This window comes from Columba livia, chromosome 11, assembly GCF_036013475.1.
Source record: "Columba livia isolate bColLiv1 breed racing homer chromosome 11, bColLiv1.pat.W.v2, whole genome shotgun sequence".
In the NCBI taxonomy this organism is placed as follows: Eukaryota; Metazoa; Chordata; class Aves; order Columbiformes; family Columbidae; genus Columba; species Columba livia.
The window spans coordinates 14,930,625-14,954,159 of record NC_088612.1 but is presented as its reverse complement, the minus strand read 5'-3'; the positions used below and the strand labels follow the sequence as shown (position 1 = coordinate 14,954,159).

At 37.9% G+C, this 23,535-nt stretch overlaps 1 protein-coding gene across 1 annotated transcript in view; it reads right to left on the bottom strand.

Annotated features, from left to right (window-relative positions):
- Positions 1–12,766: 12,766 nt before the first annotated feature.
- CHRNA7 (cholinergic receptor nicotinic alpha 7 subunit) overlaps positions 12,767–23,535 on the bottom strand; it is a 37,913-nt gene continuing 27,144 nt past the window's right edge. The window contains exons 5-10 of the mRNA XM_065076998.1: positions 22,634–22,713; positions 21,277–21,444; positions 20,694–20,888; positions 19,310–19,396; positions 18,544–18,653; positions 12,767–16,463 (exon numbers count right to left, since the gene is read on the bottom strand). Of these exons, the coding sequence (XP_064933070.1) occupies positions 15,945–16,463; positions 18,544–18,653; positions 19,310–19,396; positions 20,694–20,888; positions 21,277–21,444; positions 22,634–22,713 (1,159 nt within the window). The 3' untranslated portion in view covers positions 12,767–15,944. The remainder of the gene's footprint in view (positions 16,464–18,543; positions 18,654–19,309; positions 19,397–20,693; positions 20,889–21,276; positions 21,445–22,633; positions 22,714–23,535) is intronic.

Genomic DNA, 23,535 nt, shown 5'->3' with positions numbered 1-23,535 from the left:
GCTGATATCCTCTAAGGTCTCTAATGGCCACTTGATATTTAAAAGCAAAGGAACTCTCATATCAGTGCTCTCTCTTCTGTTACAGAATTCCACCCTAGCAGTAGTACTCTTCTCTTTGGATCTAGTGGTTTTTACATGTTGTGAAATGTAGCCATTCCAAGCAGATGGCTGTGACAGCAGACATGGGGACTCTTAATGTGCTGGCAGAGGCTATGTCTAAAGTAGCAATATGCTAATATTGTTCCTAATGAAGCCAGCACTTATCTGGATTTGCTCACTATGCTGCATAATTTATGCTTGAAGTTTATACCCTTCTCTGTCATTTAAAAGTGCAGCATATATTTCTGGTACTTTGTGTTAGTTACTCTATGTCAGCTTTTTAAATTTAGTAGGGTAAGTAGGAGGCCACCCCACATACAGGAGGAATGCCAAAGAGTTGAAGTTTTTGGAGGAGACAGAAAATAGAACAAAGCTGGGTTGAAGTGCTGAATAATTTACTGCAACAAAGGTCCTTTTTCTCCTCACGAAAACCATACCTTTCACTGTCCCTTTGGCCTTCACACTAGTTCTCTGTAGACCTGCTTCCAGCTGCAATGGAGTTTCATTTTCTCTTGAAGTTCTTGGATACTCTTTGCAGTTGCCATCTGGCTCAGCAGTGCTGTGAGATTGGGACTCCTGTATTCACTTATTGAAAAGCTGTTCCTTGGGTTCCTGTGTCCTAACCACATCCTGTCTGGTCAAAAACACTGAACAGATCCTTGTGGAATGTTTTCTGCCTTTTCCCACTATTTCAAAGAGATCTGTTAACCTTGATTAAGGCCAGCTTCATCTTAAATGCTGGCAAAAAAGAGTGATCATCTGGCCTGCTTCTGACCCCTTAGTGGTAATGGTGGATAGCAGACACTTTAAGTACAAACTAATTCACAGGCTGGCTGCCTTGAATTGTGTTTTGATGAAATGGTGACATTCCCAGAAGTGCAGTGGTGAGACTGAGGTAGGAGAACATTTCAGGGATGTTGTGAGTATGAATGAATTCATGTTTGTGAGGCGTTACCGTCCTGTGGTGCTTGAAACCATATTGAGTCAAAATAAAGAGTGGTATTTATAGTTTCATTGTTTAGTATTTTTATTCTGATGTGTTTACAGAGAATTTGGGATGTACTGGAATGCCTGTTATAAATCAATCAAGGAAATGTTGTGATTCTGTTCTGTTTAATATGTCATCAAGTTATTCTGCATTTGCTGAGTCTTTGAATTTTGTGGTTTTAAGGGCAACAAATCTAGTTGAAGCTGAAGTGTACTGTATTTTATTTTTCCTATTTCTTTCTATATATTTGTTAAAAGATCATTTCCTTTCTTCCATTGATTAGTGTAACCAATGGCAGATTTTGCAGTAGCTGCAGTCAGATCAAGTCCTTTCACCCTGTAAACAGAGAAGTCCTTGTACTCGCATTGTCTGTTTAGTCTCAGTGAGCATTTTGTAAGATTTAAGTGCCCTTGCAAGATGAAATGCCAGACCTTCTCATAAATCAGCTCTTTAACATAATTAAAGAAACTGTATCATACCATTTTATGAAGAGGTATGAATGCTAAGTGAAGAAAGCTTCCATCAATTTGCTTTTTCATTACATTGTAGCATGGAGTTTAAACCATTTTTAAAATTCCTATGCTTATGTTTAACATTTCAGTTACATATATTCCAGTTTATATGACTATTTAATGGTGACAAGTTTTTATATATTCATATATTCTTTTATATATATAAACATACACACATATATCGATAGCATAAGAGAGTTGAAACATTCAGCTTTATGATTTGTGGGAAATCTGTTGCTTCATTGTTGGCAGCTTTGTAATAAATGAGTAAATTGTTTATAGTTGACACTGCCGGGTGCTGTAAAGTGTGCAAAGATACGCATTATGTTACAGCAACTGATTTAGCAATTTTTCTTTCTGAGCTTTAGGAGAATGTCAGGGATTGCATATGCAAATATGCTCCTGTGACCTCTCACCAAGAAATGGGAATGCCTCGCTTTTCAATAGTTTCTCTTCAACTAATGTAAAAAAGTTATTGAAAATCTGTATTACTAGTGAGCGAGAACACTCCTCAGTCTCCTTGTGTAACTTCTGTGAAGTAAACCAGTGCTTTGGCCACCTATTTCAGATTGAGGGGAGTGAAAAGGGGAAGATTCAGAGTAAGATTATTTTATTGCTAGTTTTACCTAAATATTAATATTAGCAAGTCATATGTTACTTACTAAGAATGAGATTGGTTAGGTTTTTAGATTTTGTGTGTAATTTTTAACTTTAATACAATTCATCATCACACACAATAAAGAGATCAGTAAGAATAAAGTGTGAATTCTTCAGTATCAGTATGGAAGGTTAACAATAGTTGCTTTAGCGCTCAACAAGAGAAAGAATATGGTTTTCAGAGTTTACTTGATGATGTATTTAGAAAATCAGAGAGAAAACTTAACTGATTTCAGGCATACTAAGAGAAGCATACTTTTTCCTGTTTTTCTTCACTTGATAGGAGTCTAAATGGTCCTTACAATGATCACTTGGAAAGTTTTCTATCACTTTTTACATTTGTAACAACACTGTTCTGTCCTTGCATCCCAAGTTGTCCTTTATGCTGACTATAAAAAGTCTCTTAATTCAAGTGCAGATACTTCTGTGGTGGCACCATAATGTAGGAGAGGAAATGAAGAAAAGCATCATTTCCAATTAATGCTGCAGAGAGAATTTAGGTAGATGGAATGTAATTACACAGATTGGAATTTGTCCAGTGTTCCAGGTCTGACTGCTCTATAATGAAATAAAAATCTGTTGTTTACAAATATTTTATTCTTGTGAGTGCATCTTGCACTCAGTTCCAATCAGTTTCAGTATTGCCCAAAAGAAACAAATGACAGCTTGATGCTGTGAGTGGGAGTTACGTTGTAGGGGTGTTCTTTCAGTGATATGTTCTGGGATGCTTATCTCCTGAACCATAATTTCATTTTTCTGTTTTTTTTTCACTGTCACTTACTGTAACATACAGAATGTAAAGTGGTGTGGTGGGGTGACCCTTATGGCTTTAAACACTCTGACTTGTAGCCTGTCATTCTGATACTGCCATTTAAATCCTCAGTTGTGTTTTTAGCACACTTGATGTGAATTGTGTGTGTTTAAAAAACAAGCAAAACCACAAGCAAATATTCCTAAATACAGTTCCCTTAGCTATCTCTAAAAGGAAGAAGCCAGCAAACTTGTTTGTAATGCTGAAAAGCTGTTAATTTCAGCCATAGCTTCATCGTTCCAGCTACACAAAAATTGCAGCTTACTGAACAACTGCTGCAGAGAGGCACTGGAGTCTTTTAATTAAGTACCTGAAAATTATCTTTTGCTGCAGATTATTCCATGTCTATAAAATGCATAATTTCTAATTCTCCATAGTAAGAAGTAATCATGCAACAGATTCCTCTCATTCTTTACTGCAGACACTTGAGATTTTAAAAAAGGAAGCATAGTAGATTAAAAAAAATACAAGTAACCCAGTCCTATAGCAATAGCCTGTAGAGAACAAAGTCTACATGTTGTGCCCCCAGTGCACAATGTGCTGTTCCAGTGAGGTGCAGAAGTTCAACACCCAGCCAGCTCTTTAAACACTTATGATGATTGTTGCTTCTCTGATGCTGATACATCAGTCCTTTAGGAAAGAAACACTTGTAGTGGAAAAAAGGTGTGTGTGGGGGGGGTGTTTACTTAATTAAAAAAGTAACTGCAGCATAGCATATCTGCACCTTGGAGACTGCCACACCACTGTGTCCTCAAAAGAGACTTCACAGCAGACTCCATCATCCATGTATGAGTGGGAACTTGAAAGCATTGACTCCCTTGCTTCTGCTCAGGACAGGTACAGACAGGCTAATCTGGAACTGGGGAGCCGTAAGATGTTTTTCATGGTTGACAGGCATCCAAAGAAGGGAGCGCAGCCTGTTACTGTGGTGGTTTTTTTATTATCCCCGATTTTGCGTTGTTGATTCAGACAAAAGGATGTTGGAATTTGAAGCATATGATTATTCTTGGTATTTGCTTCTCAATCCGTTTGTACTTAGTCATGTATCTCTGTAACATAGTCTTCTATGTTTGCTGTCCCAAAAGGTATGGTCTTTTCTTCATTTGTGTGAAGTCTGTGTCTTCACAAATTGTTTCCATTGCTGGTGTAAGAAGGAGAAAACAAATGTGACCCAACAGCATACACAGGCCTCCAGTGGTAACTGTTGGCTGGGTTCCCATGCTCCATTTATGCATTTAGGTTTTCAAGCCAGTAAATACAGCAATAGGAAAACAGCAGGCACAGGTAGGCTTCTTATTCATTTCTGCCTGAGGAAATACCTTCATATCAAGCTGTCTTGACAAAAAAAAAAGGAAGTCCCATACGTGGGTGTACACCTTCATATAATTATTCTGTAAATAATTAATCTCCCCAAGCTTTCAGGAGTCATGAAGTAACTATAAAATTAACGATGTTGTAACACCACCTTCATTTATATTTCCCTAATCATGAAAATCTGTATCTGCAGGTGGTGACTTTATTCTTTATATCTGATAATTATTGTATGAGCTTTATATTACTTGAGAATAATGTATAATCATGCAGACTAGTACACTGATGGTCTTTGTAGTTTTTCTTATTATTAGATATATCTGTGGTGGTGGTTTGTTGTGGGGTTTTTTTATATATACTATTAAATGTCTCTTTCAACGTATATTCAAAGGTTATTTTCCTGAAGGTATGATAGGTGCAGATGTCTCAGTGAAGCTAATACATGGATCCGCCCTTTTATTTCACACAGTAGTATATATTCAGCTTGACTTAAATTTCTGTAGATCTGCAGGATTCAGATCCTGGAGTTTCAGTAGAATGTCACTGCCTTGTGTGCTTTTTCCTGTTCTCTCTTTTCTTCACATTTCCTTCTTTCAGTCCCTTAGTGTAGAAATTGAGTCTAAATGTATCCCTCCTTGATAAGACCTCTTCTTAGGAGTGCTATCAGGACTATCAACCCTGCTTGGAAGACTGACAGAAAGAGAAGCAGTGAGCAAAGGGCAGAAGACATCACCGAAGCTCTGACACATGTGAAATAGGAAGATGGCAATGGAAAACATTAAGCCTATGTTTAGTCATTTGTAGGATCTTCGCAGTAGACATGCAATTGAGGTTTTTTTTTTTTCCTGCCTACCAATCCGGTAAATCTGATGAAGCTGCATACTTTCTCCTTTGTGTTCTCCACAGCAACTGCTGCATGAACACATTATGGGCCAACTTTTGCCTTGTTTCAAATGGCTCCAATGGTTTGAAGCATTGCATGTACTGAGAATGAAGTTGTTGTGTAAGAGGTTGCCTTGTTTTACACAGAGATGGATCCAAACTCCACTAGACTCAGTGGGAGTCTTCAGCGTTAGTGGCTTCAGCAAATTTTATCTCAAGCCTGTGGTCAATTTTTTAACCCTACTGCAAGTATAAATTCTGTCTTGTGCCCTCTAACCCTTTTACCAGTCTTATTCCTCATCTTTAAATTAACTTCCTTCTTCAAAGTGGGTCTCTCAGTTGAGACTCACTATACATTTTGTTTAAGCTGCTTGCAAAATTTTTAATTAGAATAGTATACGAACTGAATCCCTCCAAAGATTTTTTTACTTGGCTTGCTTTTTTCATCTGCTATTTAAGATTATGCAATTTTCCAGGGAAATACCCTTCTGGAAGACAGAATGAGGTTAGCATTGCAAGCTTCATAGTGGATTTAAAAAACGTTTGCTAAAATATGAATTTCCAATAAAGTCTCAAGATAATACTACTTTTATACTCCTTGCAGTAGCCATCATGGGTTTGAAATAAGGTAATTATTCTGTCTAGATAGTTCCTGTGATGATGCTGTGATACTGAAAATATGATAAAATGGTGCCTTTTAAATGCAAAAATGACGTATATAGCTATATTCAGTCAATATATAAGCTATAAAGTGAATTGAATGCATTTTCAGAACTGTATTTACAAATTTACAGAGCAGCATCTAATGTTGGTTCTTCAAAAAAACGACCACATAAGTCTCTTTCTAATTTATTTCCTCATGCCCAAAATAATAACGGTTTTAAAGAAATTAAAAAGCTGTAACATTACCTTACTTCTTGCAGTTCCCAAATGCAGGCCACTTCCAGGCTTATGACATTCCCTGTCAAGGCAGTTTTAAACTGACATCTTTGATAAAAGTGTATATCCCTTCTCCAGTTGCCTGGAAAGCTTCAGAAGCAGAACTTTTCTGAAAACCTAAAGAAGTTGAAGTCCATAGACAGATACAGTGTTTTCAATGAGTTTTGGAATAAATTCTGAATTCTTTAATGGACCCTGAGGATGGGAACTTGTGATAAACTGCAAGCATTGGCTGCTTACAAGCTGATAAATTTGAACTTGAAAAGACAAAGACATTTTGGAATGGACAGTGTTACATCCAAGAAGTTTTGCATTTCACAAATTATAAACTCCAGATATTACTGTGCAATAAATACTATGGGCATGGATACAAGAGGAGCATGTTAGGATTTTGCGAAACATACAAAAATTGTTCGGGATCGTGTAATAAGTAATGAGGTTTCCTTTCTATTGCAGTTCCCTGACCTTTTCAGCTCATTTCCTTATAATGGATAAAAAATAATAATGAAGAGAAAATAGTGAAACTCTTTGCATTGTGAACCTTACCTGCAATCATAATAAATGCAGTTTGTCTCCTTAGAGACGTGGATCATTCAAATTGAAATTCTTGAGCTATCCTGAAAGACCAGCTTCATTTACAGGGAAATTGTTACCCATACCCTCCACTAGCATTTGTGCTGGAGGAATTAATGTCAGAATATAAAAGATCAGTGTGTCATCAGTACCAGCCTGCTGCCCAGCTCTGTTCATCACACACCACTGTTATACATTTGCACTAATAAATACCACCACCAGAGATTATGTGAGCTTTGCTTCTTTCCATCTAAGCTCTTTAGTACGCTTCATGTAGTGACTTTCATAGTGGAAATGAATGTTCACCAGACTTCTAGTTTGTAATGTTTTTGATCCGAATTATTAAAAGCACTCAGCTGCCTCTGAGAATATGAGCCCTTCAAGGCTAAATGTGCAAATCTGATTGAAAATTGGGCTGAGGTTCTTTAGGCATTTTAACTGCTTTTAAATTATTACCTAAAACCTATGTGTTTGAAAAGCTTAAAGCTGTAACAATTTAGATAAGAAAATTAATTATTAAAAAGAGGATAAAAGTTTTATTCAATATTTAGGTAGTAAAAGACATTAAAGGTTTAAATTTGCCTCAGCTCTGGTTCTTGCCAATCAGCAAGTGAATAAAATAAATAAAATTTGCTCACACCTTATCTAGAAAATACCTTTTTAAAAAAATAAAGCTAAATATACACATAAAATCATGCCAGAAAAAAAAAAAGTACATAAATCTTTCCAAATACACTGTGATAGAGTGTTCTTCATACGTGCTGACAGACTTTGACAGGCTTGTTAGCTGGATAGGCAAAGAGGAACACCTCTTGGAGAAAGGGTTGAACTTCTTCACTGCAGTTTTCCTTCTCTGAAGTTCTGCCTAGTCTTTTCCTTGCAGATTATTGCCTTGTATCGAATGACTCTATGACACGCTTTGCCTGTGTGCAGACCAGCATTTCTACGCTCACGCATCCTCAGCAGCTTTGTGACACAGCAAGAGCTCGTGCTGGGCTCTGTCAGAGAACAGCAGTGTGGGAGCTGGAAGTTCACTGCCTTACAGTTTCCTTTGAGCCACTCTTGTGATGACAAACACATCTCGCTTCACCAGCTTAAGTACATCTGCTTTCCTGGCCTGGGTCTGCTATCACATATGTTGTGTTCTAGCTACTCTGTGATTTCATCATTTAGGCTAGAGGAGTGTTCAAAAACAAAACAAAATCCTGTAATAATAGTTCCACTTTGGGCTATAATCTCTTGCATTCACTCATGGTACCAAAGTTAAGCAAAGAAAATATGCTTGGGGCATAGGCCTGTGTGTCAGGTAACATGAAGGATGAGTTCTTTTCTTAGTGTTTTAATTTTTGCCAGGTGAATGGGAAAATCAATGCTGCTATGGTCTGGGGAAAAATAGCATGGGGTACCCATATCCTCATGATGCTCTGTAGCACAGATTATTTTTCCAAATCAATTACACAAATCGTGGCATTACAGAAGGACTGTTGAAGTTTCCACACTGACCTGTCTTTAAGAGAAAACATTTAGCACCCTCTCTAGAGGGGAAGGCCCCTTATGGAAATTGTCAGTAATGAAAGCTCTTTGACCAAACACTGCATACTAATGAGAAAACAGGGACATGAAAAATGCCATCTCTATCTCAAAGAACTGGAAAATCATTTAAGTTACTTTTGAGCCCAAATGGTCTAAATTTAGGTGTATGTATCAAAGATGACAAATATTGCAATTCAGAAAGTGCTCTGGTTTTGTGTAAAAAGTTCTGACATTATTTAGCTCTGAGAAAGCATCTTTCTGCTGCTGTTATTATTCTGCCTGCTGAGCAAAGACACGGTACCACTGTTCTTGGGGCTTTTGGAGCATGGGCAGAAGAGTTTAAACTTGCAGAAGTTGCAAATGAAGGTGTGTTTTGTATATAGTATTGGGATAAATCTCCTGATGTTTACACTGAGGTAGGTTTACTGTTAAAATATAATAAAGCCAATGCCCGGAGATGCAAACTGCAGAATTTGCACTGTGCAGGTTTTATATTGCTGCAAGTAGATAGGACCTTTCCAGCGCACCAGCGAAAGTGCATAAGAAAATAAATGGGCTTTTATTACTGTATTTAGTGGGCATGGATCCAGTCTTTCAGAACTGAGGTTGGACGCTTTAGATCTCCGCAGTGCCATTCATTACAGGTTGGCTTCTGTTGTGTGCGCAGAGCAATCCATTAAATGATTACAAATGAACAGTGAGCTTTTTTATAAGACAGGCTATAGTGCACTAAGGCTAAAAGCTGTGCTGGCTGTGGGGGTTTTCCCTTATACCCTATTCTGCCCACAGAGATTGCTTCAAAATTTCAGCAGGAAGGTTGTTAACCCATCCCATTTGTCAGCTGGCCTTCTAAAAGCCATGGAATATTACTGCAACTGAAAAACTACTGGAAAGCTATGAATTCCAGTGTATCTTTAGCAACTGAAATCATACAGATTTTGAGTTTGTTCTGCATATATTTTTCAGATTATTTTTCAAGTTTTTATTTACATCTTTGAGTATATTTTGTTTTAACTTTGTCTCCTTGAAGAAGCAGACTTTATTTGTACTGTAGAAACAGGAGGAGGGCAGAGACATGTTCTCTGAGTTAGATAAAAGGGACAAGAGGGCTTCAAGATATGACCAGCTCTAGATCTTTGCACATGTGTGTCATGAAATGGAGTGCAGTTCAGATCATTTGTCTCAAATGAGGCTCTGCACATATATGTGAAAGACCCAAACTGAAGTGTTGCCATTTGTGACAGGTCTGTCCCCAGTCAGTGTGGACTTGCCCTCTCTCAGCCCCCACTTGCCACAAACAGCACAGGCTGTTGCTTTGCTGCTGGTAGTAAAGAACCTCTCCTATGGCTGGCTGTGCAGCTGTGGTACTGATGCCCTATGTCACAGCTCACTGTTGCGGATGATATCAAACCTGCCTTGCCACCATTCTCTACCAGTCTTTCTTATGCCCTTTTTCCTTGTACAGCTTGTTTTAGAAGATTCAGTACTGCAGCAGCTTATCCTTGGTTCTGGTCTCTTCACTGCAAGATACTTTCCATTATGAACAACATGGATGGTGTGTAAAATATCATTAAGCAATGTTACAACAGGTCTTTGCTAACTGCAGATAGGATAATGAATGAGTGTTAAACTCCACTGCAAAGAAAGTCACAGTGGTTTAACTTCAATAGGTTTTAAAACTGGCTTAGTGAAGAAGGAATAGCCACTGTGCATATCATTAACGTGGTTTCAGCTTAGTCCAGGTTAAGCCAGTTTCTGGTAGTCTTAAGAAAAGATCAATTGAGCAATGTACTGCAACCCATCACTTCCGAGTCACTTACATTATTACCTCATCAAAAGAAAGAATTATCTTACAAGCAGAGCTAAGCACTAACCAGTGGGGACAGTATATTCATCTTGTACCCATGTACAGAGCATAGTTGGAAGAACCAGCAGAGCTTACTCCCTTTTGATGCAGCGCAGTGGAAGTGGCGAGGCTGCTCTGCCCTGCAGGTGTGCTGCTGCAGCTGGGAAGGCTCCTCCGCCGTGACAGGCCTGAATGTGTGACTGGAGCGTATTCCTTCTCGTGCACATGATAATGTCGAGTTTTGTGACTACAGTCTCTCTTGGGTCAAAGGTTAGACTTACTCTTCCTGAATCTTGGTCCTATAACATTTATTCTGACCAAAATAGTCTGCTAATTAGGTTTTACTTGGCAATATTGTCTGAAGGATGTTGTGTATATATCTTGCTCTAGGATGCAGATTTTTTTATTTCTAAGCCTGAAGTTGATTTAATATAAATATTTAATGTTTGTTAACTAATAACTTATAACTGTGAGGTTTGTTGGACTGAATATGGTCCTTATCCCAGACTTCTAGAATCCGTAGAAAGATTTCTCTACTTTTTATAGGCACTGAGGTGCTGGATTGTATCCTGAATTATTTAGTCAAGAGGAAAACCTCTATGGATGTTACTGAGTGGGTTTGGTTTGGTTTTGTTTTCAGGTGAAATATACACATTGTTCAAATGATTTTGGAGTTTAAACTGCTATTCCTGTATAGCTTTATTACAGGGACAAAGCACAGCAGTTCTGAAAACCCAGTGATTTACTAGTAATAGGCTTACAGTGAGGGTATAGATAAGACACTGATGCTACGTTTTGGACTTGAATACTTTCATGTTCTGTTAATAAATTGCAATTTTGAATGTGGTCATTGGAGTGTGAGAGACTGTTGTTTGTTTTCTCTCTCTACCATCATCTGCAAATTGCTTAATAGCACAAATAAATGTTACATAAACGTTGAAATTTTCTTCTAAGCAGCAGAAGCAATGTGGAAAAAAAAATATGAAAAATGGAACACTTCCATTTGTGGCTGTGGTCCTTCTAAGGTCCTGTTTGATTACCAGGTTAGATTTGCTGTAACATGCAGGCTCTGTTTATAGCCTTTTAAGATTTACTGGTGTTTTAATATCATGAGGTTAGGCTAAGAAATAATTTTGTTGAAGAGAAAATATATTCTGATTGTCCTTATAGGATTAAAATCAGGTGGCTGATACTACTACTCTCTATAGCCACAGGACCCAGTGCTCTGATGGACATTGCCACCCACAGGGCAGTGATGTTGGGTCTGTTCATGTGTAAACTCCTACACCAAAGCAGCTTTCAGTCTGATGTTAACCAGCCAGCTGCCTGAGAGTGGTAGCATACAGCAGCCTGATGTTAATCCCCATTCTCGGGTGCTTCAGAGCTGTATGTGTGATGGCAGGTTTATACGCAGTGCCAGGAAATGGCCTGGTGTGTGCTGAGCTGAGCCTGTCTGACCATGCCGGAGTCTAGCACTAAGTCTGACGTGCTGTGTACTGCTTGTCAGCACTCTGGAAGAGGGGGTGGGTGTGTTGGCTTTGGAGGAGTGGGCACCCATCACCATGGCCTCACCGGAACAGCTGACGTTGTGACCCTGGCAGCTCTTGGCCAAAGACAGGTTGGATTCAGTAACAATGGCACGCTGTATGACTTGGAGTGTTGACCAAACTGTTCTCCATCAGCTGTTCCTTACAAGCTTTTGGAAGTAATAAGAGAATAAAGTCTTGCATTCAGCAACCCTTGATTTTCACTACTGGCAGATGCTCAGCAGGATGTTGTAGGGAGAGAAGGCTTTTCAGGAAGCTGTTTCAGCATGTGGGCAGCACAACTCCTCTGTCTGCAAAATCTACTGACATGGTTTTTTTCCTCCATTTGGGGGATATTCTGCTGATTAGATGCATTTTCAGCAGTAGTCAACAAACACTTGCAGCTGGCAAAACCAACAGTTTATTCAGCTGGAATGCTTTTATTTTTCCTCTCTTGTTTAAGTCTTCTGTGCTAAACTTCAAGAAGTAAATTAATATTGTCACTGAGGCCAGTCCAAAACTTGTATGGTATTCCCATCCTACTCAGTTAACTTTGATCGTTTATGTAAGACTGAAGTAGTAGATGTCTGGTGTGGGACTGGTGTACTAGGAGGATATTAATGTATTTTTAATTATCAAAGACCTTTGTCATCCTGAATCGAAATATCCAAAGACTTTTTTTTTTTTTTCTTTTATGGCTATTTATGTTTTCTACCACTTGAATTTATTTCCATCTTAGCAAAATGAGAAAGAATCAAAAGTCTCTTGATCTAAATATTTTATTTGTACTGGACTGAAAAGGTATTGAATTACTTATATGACAATCAGTACCTGACAGATGTAACATCTCTTTCTAATGCCCTTTATGCAATGTTTCTTGATGTAAAAAATAGTATAACGAAAGGAAGGAAAATCTGGGACTTTGGTTTACCTTCTTCTCCTGTTAGAGAAGGTGAAAAGTTGAATTGTCACAGGTGAGTTCAGATAAAATCCTGCAGCTAGCAAGAGTGCAAAGAGAATTTAAAGAAACCTTCAAAAAGTCTTAAATAGTATTATCAATTGCTATATAAAATAATTTAATATTTTAAATACTGTTTAAATAATTTATCTTTATTTAAATTTCATATTTGGAACTTTTTGGAATTAACACTTAAATAAAATTTGTTAAATATTAAAAAATCTTTTAAATATTTAATACAATTCAATATAAAAACAGAAGAAGTAATATACATTGTTCACACATAGAATTGTACCTGACAGCTGAGCTCTAGAGTGAGCTTTTGAATTTGTCAAACAAGTCATAGCTTAGTTGTGGTGAACCACTTGCTTATCCTCTCTCTGGACTTGTAAGATGATAAGAAACCCTTACCACCTATATTATATACACATACTGTATACAGCAATTAATTTTCATCTCTGTGCTCAGAGCTGTAAATAAGTATTTTTCTCAGCATTTAGATCAAAATATTGTGTAGTGGATACGCACATATATTTAAGACGCACACAATTTGACAAGAAACATAGCAAATTTACTCAGCTCAGTTACAGGAAAAATTAACTTATATGCAAAATAATGTAACTGAGAAGCTGTCACTGTTGCTTTTAAAATTTATAATAATCTTATTACCAAATGTTTACAGGTTGTGTTAACAGTGGGAAAATTAGGATTCACTTGTCCCCTTGGTGCCTTTTCATTAATCCTGCCCAGGATAAAGGCAGTAGTGTAGGCGTGGTGCTGGTGTCTCACAGCTGGTATTCACTGACAGTATTACAAGCTCTGTGCTAGGCTTTGGCAGGACTCCTCTAAAGGCCAAATACCAGTCTCCAGTTTTTAAGCGTAGGTGTGTCTGTCATTGATATTGAAGTTTACTGTCAAATTGTGAATTGCTTTTTCCATCCTTCTGTAGAGAACTCTGTATTTAGCAAGATGATTTCTACAGATACTGTAAATGAATTCAGGTGGAAAGAGGGGGACTCTCATGCTTTTTATATTACATGCATCTTGTATTGTGATTGCGGTAGTTGTGTCCCATTGCACAAGGCAGTCCCCAGAGTCTTCGTGTCTTCTTGAAAAATTCTTCTCCAACAGGACCCCAAAGACTAAATGGAACATTCTATGTAGCTACTTAAGAATACTTGCAGAAGGAAAAAATACCAATGCAAATCAACATTCGCATCAGGAAGCCTAGTCTAGAAACAATACTCAGAAGAGCAACACATGCCACATGATATGTGTAGCTATTCACAAATGAACAAAACTTACATTTCCAATTTTGGACTCATAGTTTCCTATTCATATGCAATCTACGAACTAGAAACTATTTGCAGGAATTATTGCATGGCTAATTCTTAATAATTCTTCCTGAAAGTATAGCTTCTTCACAGATAATCTGAGGCACAGTTTCAAGATGAGCTTTCAAGAAGGATCGGAATGCTTTGCTCCTATCTTTGCTGTGCGAGATTCTGAATGAACCTTGAGGAAGACAGAATTCACAAACTGTGAGAAATACCCTGCCTTCCTTTCACTCCTCCTGCCCCTTTCTCAGGCATGAAGGTGCTCGACCAAGGTGTTCACTCAGGTGATGGACTGTACCTGTGGTGACTCTGGGCTTGGTTTACATTAAATTTGATTCTCCTGCTTTCAGGGGAGCAGACTCTGGAAAGGAAATAGTTACCTAGGGAGAATGTGCATTTCAGTCACTTTATTTTAACCCATCTTAGGAGAGAAACTGAGGCCTTGAGTTAATTTCATAGTAAAAACATGGTACAACAACAGGCCTCCATTTGTGTCTCCGAGGACCTCAGCCAATAATTTGGGATTCTGTAGGATAAAGCAAGCAGTCAGTGCTAAAGTAATGCTCCCTCACATCTTTTCCCACTTAATCACTGGTCAGGAATACTGTGTGTCAGCAACAGGCTGATTCTCAGCTGTTTGTAGACACAAACTTTCTGGTATTCTCAGCTCAGCCCTTTTCATTGAGATATCGAAGTCACGTGAAAACTAAGCAGATTTTGATGGGAGAATTTCAGAATCAGAAAAAATGAAGTTATGAACTATTAGGTTTGTCTTTGCAAATGTCTGTGTAGACAAGATAATTTGTATTTAAGTCTTAACCTTTCCTTGGACATATATGAAGTGTGTATATATAAATATATATTTATACAGTTCATAGTTTATATCAAACTGAAGAAAGCTTTATTATTCATTAGTGCTCTCCAGATGATAAACTGAGCAGAGAAGGTGAAGTTTTCTTGTAGAAACATGTTATGGTGACTCAACAGAAGGAAGTCTATAGAGAGCTAAGCATATAACATTTGATTTTTAAATTAAAATCTTAATCTCAGGATTTAATGGCTTCTCTTCTGCTTTAGATTGTTCATTTATGCTTAAGCCTGTAAAAGACACTGAGTTACTTTTTCCACACTGGAATCTGGTTAACAGTAAAGAGACAAGTGTGTGTAATTTTTTGATAGTTAAAAGGTCATGAGTTGAAAGAATGTCTTTCTGGGGAGAAGGAAGAAGTAGTAAACCCTGCAAAAATTACTGTGAAGCCTGTTTAAGGATTCAGACCAAACTTCTAGGTCAAATCCAGAAAGATATAAAAGGACAAGTTATGTGATGTATCACCTTAATTTTCAGGTTTCTGGTGTCTCAGACAAATTCAGAATGCTGTAAAGGCCGTGTGCTCTATGTAAAATGCATGGTGGAAGTTTATGGGTCTGACTGGCTATGAGTGAGCTGAAGAGCTGCATACCATAACTCAAGAAAAAGCAGTAACTGAAAAGCAACCTCTTTCTCCCTTTTCTCTCTGCTGTTTGGGCTTCCATCTATTGGATTTAATCCTCTCCTAAATGTGTTTACAGTCACTCTTTCAAACAGTTAAGATGGACCACCTTCTATTGTTTATAACAAAGTCTGAAGAAGTGACATTCCTGGCATCGCCTACCTGTTATTCTGTAACAGGCAGTTCAAAAAATGTGTAAGAGACAGTGGTGCGATACCGTGTCATTCTGAAGGGGCTCGCAGCCGCTTTGCATCTCCCACGGAAGACAGCTCAGAGGAGCTGTGCACGGGCAGCCCGGGGGAATCCTTGGCTTCCCCTCTGCAATGGTGCTGCTTTTCTGAAAGGAACTCGGGACCAGAGAGGGGGGCAAAAGAAAGTGGACAATGAGAGGCAGCATACTCGTTAAAACCAAGCGGTCAAACAAAACCCACACTCTTATTTGCTACATATCATACTTCAGAGAATCAGATTGTAGTTAGGAGTTAGGCAAAATCTTTAGACACAGCCTCTACAAAGTTTGGTGCTGACATTAAAATACCAATTGTACAAATGATTGTGAAGACTGAAAAAGCCATCAAGCAGAGCCGATCCACTACAGAAGCTGCAAACTTCCATTCATTGCAAATTGCTTCCACTTCATCCTGGTCCCTGAACCGGTTTGCAATGTACCTGACCTCTTCCAAAATTTTTGCCAAATCTGGGTCACCTTCAGAGGGGTGCCCACTGTGCAGCAGGTTTTCTTCATCTGTTGGTGAGCAGGTCATCCTCCCACAGATCACTCCTGAATCAGTGGTAGGTGTACAGTGGACCCCTTCCAGCCCCCTAAACCCAATGTACAGCATATTCCCATTACTGGATTGCTGTCCGCTCACAGTGTTCATCTCCATGCTGGACAGGCTGCATCGACGCTGTTTATGTTGACAGGCAGGACGCACTTTATCTTCCCCTGGTCTTTTCATCCTCAGAAACCAAGCACACCAGTTGAGAAGGATGATTCTTGTCTGAAAGAAAATTTTTGAGAATAAGCACATCTTGACACAGCCACCGTCTTTAGTATTGGTATTTTTGCAGCCTGGGTGACTGGTCCGTGGTCTCTGCTTGGCCTGCACAGGAGTTCTGGAAAATGGTGCCAGAGTTTTCCAGCTGATTAATTTGCCAATCACTGAGGCTGCTTTCTTATTCTAGCAGTGCTGTTGATCACTGTTGGGAGTCCCCCCTTGTCTGATGGGAGTCTCCACAGTGTTGATTCTTCCTTGCACTTGAACTGCAATATGGCAGCCTTGTCCATCTTTACTAGAAACCATGAATTAAAAAGCAAAACGAAACACAAACCCCCACAAACACTTCCTGAAGAAGAATTACTTTATAATAGTCTTATTATAAATAATTACAATTCTTTGACTTATATTTGTGCTCTAGTATTAAATTCACATGACATTACTGTTTGGAGGGGGCTGCTAAAACAGGTGCCATACTGGCCTGGACTGAACCACCAAGCTCTATAATGTTTGAGCTCTGTTTTCACGTTGCTTTCATGACAGTTGATTGCAGAGTTTAGAAAACAGATCTGGATATAGCATGGAGAAAAGATGGAAAAAATATTTTGATTTTTTAAAAATATTTTGCAAATTTAATCAGTGTATACCATTTTATTGTTTTCCACGTTGCCTTAATCTAGCCTTACAGAAAGTGCAGACAAGACAGAGACTGTTCCAGTTCAGATTCAAGCTTCTGTAATTTATTTGTCAGATTTTAAGAGCTCATTCCAGGGTTTCTTTCCCAGAGAACTAATTAAATATTATTGTCTCATATAATGTGAAAATCTTACACTATAATTAATCTTAGATTTGTTCCATTTATTCTGACTGTGGATTGCTACTTGGAGTAGATATTATATCCAAGCAAACATCCCAACCAGAGACAGATCTTGCCCTGTTACTCTATTTACATTCTGAGGCTTTACCAAGAAGGATAATATTCCATTAACTTAGGGCATGATCCAAAATCCGCCACTATCCAAATAATGTTTCATGGACTTCAGCTTCTCAACACTAAAGCTCTCTCGTCCACCTCAAGTACACTGTTTCCTGAGGATGTCCGGCTCAGTACTAAACATTGGTCCCCTTCAGGTCATCAAACACATGTCTAAACATATATCTTTTATTCATTGAAATTTATTTTAAAGTCACTAACCCAGAATAGGCCAGGGAATATCTCATTATCTCCTGACTGCAGGGCACTGCTGTATGTACATTCTTTTTGCCTAATCAGGATAATAATAATTCATTGTTCTGGAGAGAAGAAAAAAAGGGAGAAAGGTCTTTCCATCTTCAGTAATGCCTGATGCTGCCGTGAGCTGGGTGAAGTCAGGAAGAGTGGCCAGTTAGCTGATAATACTCATGGATATTTTGTGATCCAATATCAGTGTAATGTTCTCTGTAAAAACAACCACTCGCAGAAGTATAGTATAAAGAAAGTTGTATGTGCTTAGGAAAAGACTTAAATTTTTCTTCACACTTTACAGATGTTTTTGACAACAAGTGTAAAGACGAGGATTTTCAGAGCAAGTTTCTTTTCCACTTTAGCAGCCATTTTTAACAAGTGTTTGTTAGGCTCCTGATGTGTCTGTATGCACAGCAGCTAAATATGTAGCAGTTGCACAGTTGAACCTTGAGGCTACTGTATTTCATGCATTTATAATCTCCATCAGCACCTTATTCTTTCCTTCTACTTGTTTCACTTCTGACATCTGCAGCTTATTAAAATATCACCTTCACTTATATATGTAGGTTTTAGCAAAATCCTGAGGTACTTCTAGCTGTTGTGAAGGAGATTCTGAATACAGAAGCAAGTTGAGGCATATTCATTCTCTCTCTTGCACATAGATGCTCTCTGGGAATCAAACCACGTGAAAGGTATCTGGCCATCTCATTTCTGGTGAAACTACTTTTCAAAACAAAGCCTTTAGGAAGGATTTTTATGTTTTTAACAGTAAGAAGTAGACATGGGTCACTAGCTACTCTATCACATCCTTGAACTGGACATTTATGCAATGGATAGTGAATGAAAATCAAACCTTACCCATTTAGGCATTTTCCCCCCATCTGGATCATGATGATGATATTGTAGAACAATAACAGTGACGACAACAGAAAGACCAACGATAATCATAGTGCTGGCAAAATACTGAGCTGCAAAATAAAGAGATAATTACAGCAATATACTTTGGTTGATACAGCTTTGTAGCTATAAGAGGTATTCATATACATACATACATGGTGCTATGTTCTTTTCCCAGTGTAGTGATACATATGCTGCTTTAGGTATTTGTGAAACATTTCTCAAAAGCAGACAGAGCAGCAGTCACTTGAGAGGAGACCAGTCTTTAGTAATTGTCTTCGTGGAACTAAGCACCTGCCTTTTCTAAGCAACCTTGAAAACAATTGTCCTCCTAGTTTTCTTTCACCAGTATTGTGGGGACTGGCTAGTACTTCTTTTGAGAAGTTTATCTTTGTTTGAGCAGTTACAGTGGGAAGATTTAATCATGTTTAGCTTTGTATTCCTAATGTCTGGTCAGTTGTGTCAAAACTGCAACAACTTCTTCCATGGCTAACTGACTCCTTTATGCTTTCCCAAAATACACATATGTTCTCTGTTTTGTTCAGAGCAGAAAGCATGGAAGTTGTATAGGGAATCAACCTATCAGAGCTTCTCATCAATTGGCAACATTTTTCTAATTCAGTTGCAGTAGGCCATTGTAAAGGTAGTAATTTGCCTTACTGCTGGTAAAGTCACTGCCCCTCATTTGACAAAAGATAAAAGTGAATAAAAGCTGTAGTTAGCTTACCAATTAAGGGCACAGAATCAGATGTTGCTGGCATAATTTCAGCCACAAGCAACATGAAGACAGTGAGAGACAATAAGACTGTTATACCTGAAAGATAAACGTGAAGTATGAAATTAGATCAGCAGGTTGTGATTACAAGGCAGTAAGAAGCAGAAAATGAACCTGAAGGCAGGCTCTTTGCAAGATACACTCCCACAGTTACCCTTGCACCAGCAAATTAGTAGTGCTCCTGTCCTTTCTTGTATTACCTCAAGTTCAGGGTAGCAGTGCTGCCAAACTAGTACCAATGCTTGCACAGACATATATATTTTTAGGCCCATGTAGCTGTTCAGCTTTTATCACCATTTGCTAATTAGCTGAGGTAATTCAAAGTAATTCTTGCTTCTTGTTTGCTTTAGAAACATGGTGTGATTTTGAGTATTTGAACGTATGACACTTGATTAATTGACAGGGAAGCTACAGGTGGTGTAATGCATAAAATTCCTGAAAAACAGATTTGCTCTCCTGGACAGACTTTGATATCTTCTGATATTAGCTGTTGGGTCCTGCACGTGGCTATGCCCAAGCTGTCTTGACAGTTTGATTTTTGGAGTTTGACTTCTGCTTTTCAGTGACAAGTTCCCATCTTTCTGGAACAGAACTCACTCAGGACTGGTCTCAAACAATAAGTCATTGCAAGGTGGAAAAGGATTTAGGGACAAAGAATCTTGAAATATGAAGAGGGACTTCTTGATTAGAGAGGCTATTACTCAATTAAAGGATGTTCTGGAGAAATGTCAGTTCTGTTTCTACCTTCTAACAGCTATTTTCACTTAGTAGAAGCCAGTGTATCTACAGTTTTGTATGAGGCAAAATGTTTCATTACATATTTAACCTCCATCTTAAGGGCCAAGTCATCAGATTTGTTTCATGAACCAATACTGTAGTTAAAATTTGCTATAAAAATTAGAATAGTAGCAGTTAGAATCAATATTTCTGAGAAGGCACTTTAGGCTCTTAATACAACCCACTATTAAAAAGAAATATTAAGAATTTAATGTTAAAGTGTTCAAATGCACATTTGTAAACTTAAGCTTTACTCAGTGAACATGGGATTTTTCATCAGATAAACATCAAAAAATGAAGCCCTGCTTCCTAAGGAAGGCAGTCAGGAATTGTTGTGCTTCTGCTCGGTTGGCTGGAATTTCTCCATTTCACAACTTCAGCATAGCCTAGGAAGGCTTAAACATCACATGGCTTCAGCATCAAACGGTAAAAATAGCTCATGAGCCAGAAAAGGGCACACAAGCTATTCCTCCTTGCCTACTAAGACTGTTCAAAAAACTTTGAAAAGGATGACTTCCTTTGGTTCAGTCATACTTAAAATATCCTATTACGGATTTACCTAGTGAGATCTTTTCTCCTGAGTCTGCAGGAAGCAGAAAAACTAGCAAAGCAAGTGCTGATATCAGTACACAGGGAATAAGAAGATTGAGTCCATAATAGAGAGTCCTACGTCGCATAGTTACTGTGAATGTTACATCTGGGTAAGGTTCTTTACAACATTCATAAAAACTCTCAGTTCTCTTCCCAGGAACTCCTGTGGAGGAGGGAAAAGGAAGAAAAGCATAAATTAATGTGAATAAATTATGTTATGTAGTGATTATTTTTAAAAAGGATAAATGTAGCTTCCTAAGTTTTACTATAGGTAAAACAACTTCTTTAAGCTTAAATCCCAATTAAGTCATTTTTGTCAGATAATAAAGGAAAATCGGATAAAAGATACTTAGTGAATTCAAGCAGCAATTTTGTGACCTACTTTTTATGTTGATTTTCACCTGACATCTGTTCTCAGACTTTCAAATGTCACTAGCTAGGTCATTTATTAATTTAATTTCTGTCTTCACTTCCCAATCATTATTCCATCCATTTCAGCGGTGGAGACAAGGTTACAAGTTCACAGTGTAAATAAGAAATCAAGAGCTTACCTACTAAATCCCACTCTCCATTTGAAATATAGCCAGATATATCTGCTTCTTGCATTTGTAAGTCCAAGGACCAGCCTCCATAAGTCCAGGATCCAAATTTGAGGTTACACTTCTGAACGTCAAATGGAAACCAGCGCACATCTATGTAGCACGAGCTTTTAAATATGCCTAGGTTGGATTTTAAATACCACTTAATTCAAATGCTTGTTCCACATAATTCTACGTACATTTTGTCACCATACCTTTTTCTACATTGTGCCCTCGTTTTTTTACTTGTAAAGCGTATTTAATCTCAGTTGTGTCTTGACTTGTAAATAGCAAAAGTCAGGCACAGAAAAGGGAAAGAACTGCACTATTAAGGTACTGATTTTATAAACTACTTTTGAACTACATTTCCATTTTGTCACATATTGGGAGAATATTTAGAGGAGAGCTCAGATTTTCTAGATACTATATTTCAGAAAAAGATGAAGCAGAATATGCAGTCCATTTCTTCTGTTTCTTTTACTGAATAAAATAAGAAATCTTGAAAGATTTTTGTCTATCTTTTACATTATTTTGATTTATTCAGGAAAGCTAGCTTCTTATTTTTCACTTGTTGAGTCAGGCCCTGTCATTTAGCAGCTTTCAGAATTGAACTGAAAACCCCCCATCAAATGGAACATCCTAAATCAAAAGAACAGGCAGACCCTTGAAATCCTCTGGGGATCTTAGATGGAAAACCTCATTTGTCTGGAAGGCACTTGGCTCTGTTGCTGTAGTTTCTAAAATTCAGATTCTAGGAACAGTTAATTCTAAGAATTATGCTAATTGAGTTTGGGACCAGAAACAGTATTTCACTGCTATACATCCAGAGAGTCAGTGATGTATTCCTGATATCACGTGAATGTCAAACACAGACTACTTTCCTTTCAGACTAAAAATTACTTTGATGAAGCATCCAGTGAATCATTTCCAATAGAAGATACATCCAAGATGTTACTAAGAATCTTACTATAAAGTTCACATATTAGTAGAAGAAACAGCCAAATTAATGATTTTTTTTTAATTAAGTATTGCCACGGCTTTCATAAACAAGATCTTTTTTATATTAAGAGTTTTATTTTTATCTTCTTTTATACTTCCGCACTTCTGAAATAGTGCATTACAGAAGAATTTACATAATTGCAATAAAAAATTTATCACGGTGCTTTTTTACAGAAGTGTTAACCATGTAATTCATGATGCATCTAGGCTTAAATCAGTAAGATAATAGCTAGTTAAATTTAAAAAAATCAGACAATTGATGTCAAATTTGAAACCTCACTATATATAAGTAGTCTGAGTTATCAAAATTTATGGCATGCAAACAGCCTACCTGGTGGCAGATATTGGCAATGTCCTGAAGAATTGACTAGAACATTAGTGTGAAATGTTGCATCAAATCTTTCATCAGCACTAGAACAGGGAAGAAACAAAATGGGTTATATGCTCTTTGGCTAAGAATATGTGAGACAAATCTGCGCTTCAGAAAAGGATTATTTCTCCCCCAGAACTTGACAGCTTTTCTCCTGTCACCAGTTCTCTGTGACCTCAGAGTAACTGGCCTGATACTGTTGGGTTTGTTCCTGAAGAGCAGCGGTGAGGGTGAGCCACCTGGCTCTCGCTGCTCACCTGTGCCACTGCAGTCTTTACACTGCCGTGGTTCCACTTATTTCCATTTGCAAAGTAAGCACTTTTCGCAAACTTCTCAAGCAACCGTACAGGGAAATCTGTTCTCTTGCTGTCTACATTAACAGCAGCTAAGGAATACTGAGGAGATGGATACTCCAGTGCTCATCCTACCTATCTGCATGGCTGAATGTTATTACTATAATACATGTCATACGTAAGACTGTTTAATGCAGCTCCAGCCTTCATTATCTGCTTCAGAACCACAAACTGATTTCAGCAAAAAAAAGAAACCCTACTAGAGGTGCCAGTGTAGTGGTGCTAGCCGTTCATAATGTTACCTGGAGAGTGCTTCAAATCATGAACTGACAGCTAGTGCCAAGGAATATCTCAACTACCTATCTGACACTATGAATCAGGAATTTACTAGGCATTAACATGTTAAGAACCTCTTGATGGGAAACAACCTATTTTCAAACATTTAGATGATGAAATAAAGACTCTTTCCTATGAAAAGCTTAGTAAGTTTGCTGACTTAAATCACTCTAAGATGTTTAGATTACTTAGCTTTGCTATGGATATACACTCATATAGCATGGTGCTCTATTT